General features: G+C 57.5%; 3 protein-coding genes across 3 annotated transcripts; 2 read left to right on the top strand and 1 right to left on the bottom strand.

The window, feature by feature from the left end:
• The first annotated feature begins 1416 nt into the window (after window positions 1-1416).
• B0H64DRAFT_358179 (uncharacterized protein) lies at window positions 1417-5786 on the top strand. Its single transcript, XM_062801637.1, has 2 exons — window positions 1417-1943; window positions 2061-5786. Exons 1-2 carry the CDS (start codon window positions 1684-1686, stop codon window positions 5446-5448), a joined length of 3648 nt encoding a protein of 1215 aa, XP_062661510.1. The 5' UTR covers window positions 1417-1683; the 3' UTR covers window positions 5449-5786.
• A 905-nt stretch (window positions 5787-6691) lies between these two features.
• On the top strand, window positions 6692-8331 carry B0H64DRAFT_393591 (glycosyltransferase family 4 protein). Its single transcript, XM_062803650.1, has 2 exons — window positions 6692-6921; window positions 7031-8331. Exons 1-2 carry the CDS (start codon window positions 6720-6722, stop codon window positions 8263-8265), a joined length of 1437 nt encoding a protein of 478 aa, XP_062661511.1. The 5' UTR covers window positions 6692-6719; the 3' UTR covers window positions 8266-8331.
• A 606-nt stretch (window positions 8332-8937) lies between these two features.
• B0H64DRAFT_441402 (uncharacterized protein) lies at window positions 8938-9958 on the bottom strand (the record flags this gene model as incomplete). Its single annotated transcript, XM_062806570.1, has 4 exons — window positions 8938-9009; window positions 9066-9494; window positions 9553-9777; window positions 9869-9958. The coding sequence occupies 4 exons, from the start codon at window positions 9956-9958 to the stop codon at window positions 8938-8940; spliced, it is 816 nt and encodes a 271-aa protein (XP_062661512.1).
• Window positions 9959-12061: the final 2103 nt, after the last annotated feature.

The following is a 12061-nucleotide window of genomic DNA, read 5'->3' on the forward strand; positions in this document are numbered from 1 at the left end:
AAATCGTCGGCGACGATTCTTCGCGAGTTGCAAAAGTACGAAGTACACAGTACTCGCCTCCAGTCCACATTGACGTGGGCAGGCGAACGATGCCTAAACAGAACCTTTATCGAGTTCCACCCACCGTGAAGATCTGGCCTCTCCAACGCGACAACAAAACGCTGCAGCTGCATCTCTGCGCTGGAGTTGTGCCGCTGGATGCAACGGCCCAGAGCCCTTGCCGCTTTTCCGACCCACGGGGAACGGAGGTTTCCATCAATGGTTAACGACACCACGACCACAGCAGCCGCTCGGACTACAGAATCTCCAGCTTCACGGATGCCTTCAAGTTTTGTTAAATGGATGCCGGCTATCGACATCGGGTACCCGCCACGCATAATAGTTAATATGAACTATCTCCGTCGCACAAGGATATGCCGCTGCGTTGTTGAGCATGGACTGGACTGGCACGCCACATCCCGGGCGCTTGAACTGTGTCGTGAGTTGGCACTTGGCCGCTTCTCGCAAACGAAGTTATTTTAGATGACCCTCTTCGGCCAGTTACCCACCTGAACCAAAGCCGGCGTTGGACCCCGAGCGGGCAAACCCGTCTGCTCTGCCATCGGGATCCATATCTCATCTCACAGCTCCCGTCTTTTTTCTTCCTTCGCCCATCATGACAGACGGAACAGGCCACCGCGCTCTCACAGGATGGATCTGCAGGAGGGGCAAGCCAAGAAGTGTGCCGCCAATCATTGCCTATATCGGCTAGTCGCGATAAGCTCGGCCCTCCTTTTTGCTCCCTTCCAGGTCTCCACTCGAGGTATGTCTTGGCGATTTCGATGCAATGCCAGTTCCCTTGGCCAATGTCTCTTCGAATTGAATGGTATCACCGTGGCGTGCCGGTCTCGCAGCTCTGATGATGCATGGTTTTCAAAACTCCAAAGCACTGGCTTCGTGTTGGCTTCGAGCTTTTCTGTCGCCTCTGCTTCAAAAGTTACAATTGCGCCATGATTGACCATGGCAAAAGGGATCCATGGGCACCAATAGTTAGCTCGTTACTTCTAATGAGGCCTGATCGGCAAAGCAAGACAAAACCCACGATAGTGACTTCTTTTGCGTAACTATCATATGTACCAATTTTTGCCCCGGACCCCTTCAACGGCTGATGCTTTCTCATGGTTGCATCATGTGGGTGGGAGTCATTGGCCAAAAGGATGTTAACGTGTGCACACTATGTACTTACTGTGTGTGCCTTGTCCGCTCCGGAAACGCTGCTTCTTCGTACTGGCACAGTACACAGTACTTGGAGGCTGCCCGACCAGCCAACGCCGCAGCGCTGCAGGTGGTTGCCCACAGCATTGGCGGGCAGCCGCAATGGACGACCGGAGCCGACCAAAAACTGTGCATCGCCGCTCAAGAGGACGTCAAGCGCCTGCGGGTCTTTCCTGAACTGCATTCATTCCCTCTCGACATCAGCCACTTTTCACATCGCCGTCACCACCACTTCGTTTCAAGAGTTTTCCAGTTTTCTTTTTCTCTTGCTTCTATAGGCACCGCCTTTCTGAACTACGAAGATGCCCGTTTGAATACAGTTTGAATCGTCGATCGACGTCTGCAACGCAGTCCCCGCAGATTGCACAACGGCAACGCTCTCCAGCATGAGGGTCTTCCCACGCCGTGTTCGTCCAAATTGCCACCACGATGGAGCCTCAACCACCACGACAGCCGTTCCATCGGCCTTCGCACCCTCGTCTTCACAACATCCTCCCTCCTCCGCCCTCGCATATCCCGTCCCGAACTGCCAGTAGCACCCCGGTGTCCTCGCCGGGGCTCTTCAGCCCGGTCCTGCCCCGCCCCAGCATACTCTCGTCGTCACAGCCCGGCTCCGAGACGGCGACGCCCGGCGGTTCCAATGGTCACAGCCCCTATTTGCATCCGCTGCAGGGCCACAAGGTCCGAGAGTAAGTTTTTTTTTTTTTTTGTCGTCCCGACTTTCGTGTCCCACCGGTTCTAGCACAGAAGAGACAAGCGGGGCAGGTCGTCCCAATTCCCATGCCTGCCGCTAACAGCTCGCCCAGGACACACAAAGCAAACGTCGAACATGACTACACAACCGGCAGGAAGCACATCAATAATTACGAAATCATTGAGGAGCTTGGCCGCGGCGTGCATGGCAAGGTGAAGCTTGCCAGGAATGTGGAGAATGGCGAATTCGTCGCCATCAAGATCATCCCGCGCTTCTCCAAGAAACGGCGGCTTGGCAAGGTCACGGCCATGTCGACTCAGGACAAGAGCAAGAAGGAGATCGCCATCCTCAAGAAGATCCGCCACCCAAATGTCGTCGCCCTGCTCGAGGTCATCGATGACCCCGAGCTGAAAAAGATCTACATGGTGTTGGAACATGTCGAATTGGGCGAGGTCGTGTGGAGAAAGAAGGGTCTTCCTCATATTTGTGAATACGAACGTCGCCGCATCGAACGTGAGACACGAGGCGCCAAATCGACCCCCGAAGAGGACCGATTCGAACGCCTTCTCTTGCAGCGTCAGGCCGCCAAGGATGCACAACGGGAGAGGTTGCGAGCCCGCGCTCAGAGGCCTTCAACCGACTACTGGAGTCTCGAGTACGGCGCCGCCGACGATGAGGAGCTCGACTCGCACGTCGGTTCGCTCGGGAGGGACGATGGGGGTCTGTCGGCTATCCGTCCGACTCTATCGAACACGAGCTCTCTTGCTGGATCAAGAGCGACTTCCCGGGCTCCGTCCCGCTCGCAGTCGACCAAATCCCTCACGAACCCTGCCGAGCCGAATCCCGCGCCAGCCGCCGACAACGATGACGCAGAGACGCCCGGCGCCTTGCCCATCAAATCCAAGCCCAACTCGTCGACCGTATTGGACGGAACCATGTACGGCCCTTATGTCGAGGATCCCGCCCTGCGGGGGAGGTCTCCCAGCATGGCAGACTCGCTCATGTCCCACTTGTCCTCCTTCGACTTTAACAAGGTCCACGACCCGTACGTCGACGACTTTTCGTACGTGCCTTGCTTTACCATGGAGCAAGCAAGAAATACATTCCGCGATACTGTCCTAGGCCTCGAGTACTTGCATTACGAAGGTGTGGTTCATCGAGATATCAAACCAGCAAACTTGCTCTGGACCAAGGACAAGAGGTCCAAGATCGCCGACTTCGGCGTGTCCTACTTTGGCCGGCCCGTCCGCGAAGGAGAACCCGACGATACCATTTCCGAGTCCGAAGCGCGGGACTTCGATAACGACCTCGAGCTTGCCAAGACGGTCGGCACACCCGCCTTTTTTGCTCCCGAACTCTGCGCTACCGACCTTTTCGATGCCCCTCCTGGGCAGCAGCCGAAGATTACCGAGCAAATCGATGTCTGGTCGTTGGGTGTCACGCTTTATTGCCTGATCTATGCTCGGCTACCCTTCTTGGCCGAGGACGAGTGGCAGATGTTCAAAAAGATCGCAAACGAGGAGGTATACATACCGCATCGGCGACTTCGACCTGTCGACCCTGCCACCAAGCCTAGCGAGAAGTCTTTATACACACGAGTGAACAAGCCACCGTACCGAGACGACGACGAGCTCACATACGAAGACATCGACCTCGAACTTCAGGACCTCCTCAAGAAGATGCTCACCAAGAACCCGGAAAAGAGGATCCGCCTGCGCGACGTGAAACGGCACCCTTGGGTTATGCGGGGCGTGGATATCATGTCGTGGATTGACGACACGGACCCCTCGAGGAAGGCGTCGGGCAAGAAGATCCAAGTTGATGAGAAGGACATGGCTCGTGCTGTTGTCCCGCTGAGCTTGATTGAGCGCGCAAGATCCGTGGTCAAGAAAGCGGTGGGCAAGGTGATGCACCCTCGCGGGGACCGTACAGAGAGCGTCTCGTCTCGGCGGCGCGCTGCCAGCAGCGCCGCCAGCTCGGCAGGCGACATAACCAATCTGATCACGCCCCATTTACGAGATACCCGACGAAGAAGCCTACGCCCCGATGATTACTTTTCCAACCCCTCGCAACAACAAACAAGCGGGCATCCCCTCACGCACAGCGTACTAGCTAGCCCTGTATCTGGGTCACCTCCCGTCTCTTCTCCACTGCACCAATCGTCATCAATCGGCAGCCGCGGATCTCGCAGGCCGCTCGAGCTGCTCACAACACTCACCGGGAGGGACGACCACTGGAATCGACAGGCATCCGCCTCCCCGCACCGAGCACCAACTCGACACGGGCAATCCAGGTCCATCACGAACGCTTTTTTAGCTCTCACGCCTACTCCGATCGAAACGCAGACGCTTCCGCCAACACCTCTCTTCGATAGCCCTGTGGACGATCCGAGTAGCGCGCTCAGAAAAGCCCGGGATATCAAGTCAAACGCAGACGATCTCGGCCGAGCCCGATCGGTTGACCGTGGCCTGTTTGTCAGCAACGATAAACGTGCCGAAGCTAGGGTGGCGCTGAGCACCGCCATTGCCCCGGGAAATGTGCACTTCGACCCGCAGACTCGCTCTGTACGGTCGACGGAGCTCACGGAAGGTCCTGAGCACGCTTCCTCGGCCACGGTGCCTCCAGCGGCGGGCTCCCTCTCTGGATACCCCCGCGGCCAGTTTAAATCGGATCCCAATATGCACAACAAGCAGCGTAGCCTCGTGGTGTTGGAGGAGAGGCCGGTGACGGCCCATCGTGCCGAAGCGGTGCGAAAACCATCGACACCTGAGCCTGCATTCACCCGCTGCCCGTCATCCCCGGATGACGACACATTCCCGCCGATGCCCCTGTCCAGGGGTGAGACTATCGCGACGGGCAAATCGTCTAGCTCGACGTCGATGGGCGCGCTTACAACCCCGTTGACCAGCCCGAGCGAGTCAGCGAGCCCCATCTACGGGCTCAATAACCAGATGACTAAGGAGGTAGCCGACCGGATGGTTGCGTTCCAGTCGGACCCGTCGCTGCCTGCCTTGCTCAGCAGCACGAGTTCCGTCTCGGCGGACCCGGAGGGCGAGTTCCTCGGGAACCCAGGAGTCGTGGGCCGGCCGTCGGTAATTGACACCACTGACTCGCTCACACCACCGGCCTTTTCCAAGGAGCCCATGTCGGGATTCCCGCTAGAAGCGCGGGACGAGGGTGCCGTATCCACGAGGTTTGACGGCTCCAGTGTCCGCACTCCAGTGGGCGGCAGACTCCCTGCTAGTCGGAGGGGCTCGCGGTGCCATCACGACGATGATGACAACGACAACAACAGCGATAGCGATGAGGGTTTGACCATGGCCAGGCCGAAGAAGAAGTCTACCGGGCCTTCGAGTTCGGCCGCTACCACGCCTCCCAAGGAAACGCAAGCACATACGCATGGGGTGGAAAGACTGATTGGGAATGCGCGGCGGCGGAACACGAACGCGAGCGTGGGCAGCACCGAAACAGCGAAGAAGATGTTTGTGGATAGCGACTAGCCGGCCCACTCGCCTTTAAACTGCGTCTGAGCAAAAAAAAAAGAAAAACATTACACCTTATCATCGATGAACCACGCCCGGTCGCTCGGTCATCTTCGGGTAGACTGTCTACCACTGGCTTAAGCATGCTTGACGCCGGCATGCATGCGTGTATCATCATATCATAACGGCGCAGGTGGGAGTTGGGGTTATGGTTCTACTTGGTTGGTTCGGTTTGGGAGCATGCATGGAACGGGGTTAGCTGGCGAAGGGTGGCTGGTTGGTGGGAGGGCGGATGGCGGGGGAGGAGTTTCAATGTTCCTGGTCTGATCATTTACTTACCACATTTACATTCTCGGTGGGGGGGTTTGCGGGAGTCGGAATGGCGCGGGTTAGGGCGTTGGCTATGTCTGAGTCTGATACCTTAACTATGATATGGTTTGTTGGTTAGGTTGTTGATTATCCTGCACTTACGCTACACTACTACACCCCACACACCACACACAGACATACACACACACTACTCAACTAAACTGCACTTCCCCATGTTTTGGGTGGTGGGCTTTTTGGGATCATCGTCTGGTTTGCTTTGGGTCATGTTGGTCTTTGAGTTTTTGCTTGGTGTATGCCGGTGTCTGCTCCAGTGCTGTTTGTTCCCGCCGTTGCACAGCAGATAGTTAGGCATTTGTGATTGTCGGCGCGGCTTACCCCTTCGGTGTTGATACATACATTGGGCTTGGGGTCTTTTGCTGCATTTACACAGATTGGGTCTGGGTTCTTGGTACTTACATTGAATTGACTGGCTGGCTGGCACAGTTCGGATCAATCACGGTTGGGGACGTCCCGATGTACAGAGGAAGAAGGACATGCAAATGCAATGGAGCGAATCAGAATTGTGTGACCCGGGGGGATTTCCGAGTTGGGTATGCCGGGTGGCCTGGTCTGATGCCGGTCCGGGTCGGAGGACTGTGGGGGGGCGGTTCCGTTCCCGGATCGGATCTGGGCCCGGGCATCATCCGGGGGAATGGGAGGGACGTGTCTGAGTCGTCAGGCAGGGAGAACAAGCATTGCCAAGGGTGGTTGTTGATAATTTGGGAATATGGGAATATGTGTGTATTGTAATACGTCTCTGTTGGTATCTTACCATCTGCCGGATGCTTCTTGGCCCCCTGTCATTACATTACGCTTTGCCTGCCGGGACCCGCATGCCAATTAATGCCAATAATTGAATTGGAGCTTTCTTCTGACCACATCTGCCCTCCTGCCGCAGCAACCCACGTCATTGTCCGTGGATGTTCATCACCATGGCCGGCGACAAGAAACCCGACAAGAAACCCGGCAAGACAATCGTCTTTTTGCACCCGGATCTAGGGATCGGGGGCGCAGAGCGGTTAGTCGTCGACGCGGCGGTAGGCCTGCAGAAGCGCGGGCACAAAGTCGTCATCTTCACGAGCCACTGCGATCCCGCCCACTGCTTCGACGAGGCCCGCGATGGTATGCTACCTTACCTATGCTATGCCACCCACCCACTCCCCATCTATCCAACACAACACACCGCACCACATGAGTAACAACTAACCATCTCCTTCCCCTTCCCATATAGGCACCCTCGACGTGCGCGTACGCGGCAACACCCTCATCCCCCCCACCCTCCTCGGCCGCTTCGCAATCCTCTGCGCCATCCTGCGCCAACTGCACCTAATCCTGCAGATCACCCTCCTCACCCGCGAACTCGCCGATCTCGGCCCCTCGGCCTTCTTCGTCGACCAGCTCAGCGCAGGGCTCCCCTTCCTCAAGACCCTAACCGCCGCGCCCATCTTCTTCTACTGCCACTTCCCCGACCTGCTGCTCGCGCGCGGCCGCGCCCGCCTCGTGAAGCGCCTCTACCGCGTGCCGTTCGACGCGCTCGAGCGCTGGAGCATGGGCTTTGCCGACGCCATCGCCGTGAATTCCGAGTTCACCCGGGGCATTGTGAGGCAGACTTGGCCGGGGCTGGTGCAGGAGAAGGATAAAAGGCAGCTGCACGTCGTATACCCCTGCATCGACACCTCCACCTCCTCCCCCACGGGTGACAAGCGCCCCGCCGTCGAACCACTCCCCTGGAAACAAGACGGAGTAATCCTCTCGATCAACCGGTTCGAGCGCAAAAAGAACATCGCCCTCGCCCTGCACGCCTTCGCCCAACTCCCGCCCACCCGCCGGGGCGCCGCCAAACTCGTCCTCGCAGGCGGCTACGACCCCCGCGTAGCCGAGAACGTAGGCTACCACTCCGAACTGACCACCCTAGCCTCCTCCCTGGGGCTGCGACACGCGACCGCCAAGACAGTCGTCTCGGCCGTCGGCCCCGCGGCGGGCGCGGCCGAGGCCGAGGTGGTGTTCCTGCTGAGCGTGCCGCAGACGCTCAAGGCGATGCTGCTGCGCACGGCGCGGCTGCTGGTGTACACGCCGAGCGGCGAGCACTTTGGCATCGTGCCGCTCGAGGCCATGCTGGACGGGGTACCCGTGCTGGCGGCCGACAGCGGGGGCCCGCGCGAGACCGTCGTCGAGGGCGTGACCGGCTGGTTGAGGGATCCCGAGAAACCCAAGGCGTGGAGCGCCGTGATGGATCGGGTGCTGAATGATATGCCGGCGGAGGAGTTGGAGGCGATGGGGAGGGCCGGGGTGGAGAGGGTGAAGGAGAATTTTGCTGAGAGCCAGATGGCGGAGAGGTTGGAAGGGATCTTTGAAGGGATGAAGAGGGCGCCGGGGGTGTCTGGGGTGTCGGTTTTGATGGCCGGGCTGGTGGCGGTTGTTGGGCTTGTGATTCCGCTGGTCTTGGTTGGGGGGATAGCGAGGTAAACACAGCAATCATATGTCAAGCAAAAGAAAAGACAGACCGATACAACCACCCAAAGTTCTGAGATGCCATAATGAACCGGTTGATACGTGATAAATAGGCATGTTTCAAGCCGTCCCATCCATAAATTCCCAAGTGTAGAAAGACAGCCATGAGAAAACAACCAGGTTCTGCCACCGCCAAGTGAAGGGTACCAGTCCCTCGTGCATTTATTTCATGGTGTCGGCTTCCTCGTTGAGGTCTTAGCCAAAAAGCTTGTTAAGCCAAGCCAGTCCAGAACACATCACTGCGCAGCCTGAAAATCGCCAAGATTGATGAAAATGCCTTTGTAATTCGGGTACCCGGCACCTAACTTCACCATTAACCCCCGGGTCCGTCATTCAGAGCAGAAACCACCACCATACGGTACCCGTCGTGGGTATCTCTCGGTATCTCGGAACGCCCGGCTCTACATACTATGTACAATGAAACAATGCCCAGCACAAAACGGTGGACATATCGGCGGGATATCAAAGCAAAGAACAGCCATAAACTCGGGGCTTCCATACGTAACCATGTCCCAATAGTCATTAAGATCGGTACCGTCCGTCCGTCCGCCCCAGCCTCGTGCAATCGTCAAGTGTCGATCAAGAAATCGTCGGAATATCTGGCCAAACCCCACAGTCGGGGCAGGCTTAGAGGAAGGCAGCCGCGATACCGGCGGCGGCGATGAAGCCGAAAGCCGGGGCCGCAGTCATATGGGCACCCTACAAATCGAGTTAGCATTGGGCCAAGAAAATCAAGACCGGTTTTCATAACTTACCAGAGCGGTGCTGGTGCTCGTCGCGCCGTTGTTGTCAGAGGGCTGGGTGCCCTCAGCATCATCGCCGCCAGCAATAGTGGTCGAGCCGATAGTGGTTGTGAAGGTCGTCGACTCTCCAGTGTGGGTCGAGACGATGGGAGAAGTGACGGTGCTCTCCGGGGCGTCACTGGAATCATCCGGCCCGCCGTTGACGCCCGAAATGGTGGTCGTGCCAGTGGCGGTGCTGGTGGCGTCGTCGCTGGTGAAGGTCGAGGTCCAGGTGCTGGTGGTAATGGCAGTGGCATCACCAGTCTCGTTGGCGTCGTCGCCGGAGCCGGAGCCGGTAGTGGTGGCGTCGCCGTTGTCGCCGTCGTCGGAACCGGAGCCGGTAGTGGTGGCAGCACCATCGCCCGTCTTGGTGGGAGAGCCGCCCGAACCGCCCGTGGAGCTCTAATTCGGAGCATTAGTGGGCTAAACTTTAATCAATCGCCGAAAGGGCAATACTCACGGCAACGCCATCAGCGGGGGGAACACCGGCAGGGGAACCAGCGTCTGCGCAGATCTTGTTGCCCCAGTTGATGGCCACGTTGGCGTCATCAACACTGCCGCAGGACTCCATTGAGCAGTCGCGGATACCCCAGACGAAGTTGCTGTCCTTGCACAGGCAAGCAATGTCCTCGGCCTTGCACTTGAACTCGGAAGCCTTTCCAAGCATGGCCGTGCCGCAAGTTCTCTATTATTGCGAGTGTCAGTATGTGAGGTTGTACCGGGCGAGGAAGCGCACGCGGCGGGGGAAACACGCGCGAGGAAGGATTACTACTTACGCCACAGGCAGGCATGTTGGAAGGGAAATCGGCGGCGGCCACGGTGGCAGCGCCAGCGAGGGCGAGGATGGCGGTGATGGTGGTCTTCATTGTGAAAGTCGGTACGAAAAGACTTGTTAGTTTCGAGAGTCGGGTTTGTTTTATCTGAGTCGCGAGAACGAGTTCAACTGAATCGGCGATGCAGGTTGAAGGGTTGTAAACGCGAGAAGGTGAGAGTGAGGTTGGGAGAAATTAAGGACCCTGTTCTAAAGTCGGTGCGTGAAGAAATTGGTGGAAAGTGGGAGAGGGAAACGGGTGGAAGGGCACACAGGGAAATTGTCAGGGCTTATATTGCGAAGGAAGTCGCGTCACAGCAACGAGGTTTCTCGTGGGAGGGAGGACGATCGCTCCTTCCCGGGTAGAATTCACTAAGGAAGAGTGGACCATGATCTCACCGAACCTTCCCCAAGCTGTTGTAGCTCGTTTCTCCACAATATCGGGAAAGTGCGACGGAACGCCTGGCCATTCGAGCCATTCTCGGCTCAGATAGGCGGGCATGGAACCAAACCAACCTCTCGCATTACAGCCCATCTTGGAAGGTACCTGAAGGCATCTGGCGTCACCCAAACTCGCCTCATTGCGCCCCTGGTAGGTACGTTTCCGTCCGATGCCTTGTTTGGAAGAGCAATCGAGCTCGGCAACACCGCGCTGGCGAGTCCGGCAGGTTGCCATGACGGGACTGGGGATCCCGTCTGCCACATCACGGCCCGATATGCAGCCACATGGGGGACCATGCTGTGAGTTCTGGGCGGGCACCACTGAGAAAGGCCATCCATGCAGTGCCCTGGAAACCAGCTGTTCACTGCTGGCCGCCGCTATCGAGTGACGATGTGGGGATTGTGGCGGGCCATGCGTAATGCATTGGATGGTTCCTCGACGGCTTGCTCGCCGGCTGCCTCTTGATCTTGATGATCTCGGCTCGCCGGCTTGGGGCCTGGTTCCTGGGTGTAACTGGTCTGACGTTGCGCAGGTGGTGTTCGTCCGCGGATATGGATGGCGTCCCCACTGCCCGCCAGCTTTCTCTGTACACTAGCATGGTAAAATCGTTGCCACGGAGAGGAGACGGCCAAGACAGGCAAAATCCATGCAGCTCAAATAACCTTTCTCCACTACGGCTGAAGCAAGGAAATTTAGCTTTGCACGTGCTTCGGTAGCCAGCACTGAGCCCGCTGTTTTTCTCATCCTCGGGCCATACTGACGCATTGAAATCGCAGGACGTCGTCGAGATCTTGGTCGGGCCCGATGGTGGCAGTATCCCATTGGCTGACGGGATTGATTCTGCATGCTCCCTGGCTGCGGCAAGGAACCCCCTGTCTGACTGAACCCCGGGGCAGCTGGCCTCGCTGGGAAACGATGGGAGGATGGGACTTGGCGCTGCAAAACCGGGAACCCAAATCGACGATGTCGACTTTTTCTTACCGACATTCAGGGGCGAGACCGGTACAAACGGTTCACTAATCCGGCGGTTCATTTGGAAAAACACCTCGCCGGGCCTCATCATCCTTGTCCGATGAACTCCGAATCAGCAGGCGATGATAGCTACGAGTTATTTATCAGCGGTCAACAGGAAACGATCGGGGACGTTCCCGATCTGGCCCACATTCGGCTCTGGGCTTGACAGACGGTGTATGGCCATACGCAATACATGGTTATTGTGTGGTATGGTAAAAATGCCCTTGGCAGACGTACGGCTATCATCGACGTCAGCGCACATCGATCAATCTCTCAATACAACATCAACAAAAACAAGAAGCTGAATAACTACCCAACCACCCGCCCCAATCGCCGGATCACAGCGACCCAGGGCCCGGAAACCGCGCCTAACCAATAAGCAACGTTCCCATCTCAGCCCATCTCCTGCCATTTCAACAATCCCCCCAATCGCACCCACCAACAGCCTCCGTGCCTCTCGCCGCTCGCACCTCTCTTCGAACTACCTGCATTAGCGTCGCTAGCACCAGCCATCTTTTTGCCCCAATCACCCTCCCGTCCGTACGTCCTTTTTAGGTGAGACATACTTGTACCCTTTGCGCGGCCACAAGTGGCTTTGCCGCTCCCCTTCCGGTTAGGAGATGCGACGCGATCCAATGCGACGCGATCCAATGCGATGCGATGCGCTGCGGGCAAGCTAGCGAAGCTGTGACGAATTGGCCT

Source organism: Chaetomium fimeti, assembly GCF_033439085.1.
Source record: "Chaetomium fimeti strain CBS 168.71 chromosome Unknown B0H64scaffold_3, whole genome shotgun sequence".
In the NCBI taxonomy this organism is placed as follows: Eukaryota; Fungi; Ascomycota; class Sordariomycetes; order Sordariales; family Chaetomiaceae; genus Chaetomium; species Chaetomium fimeti.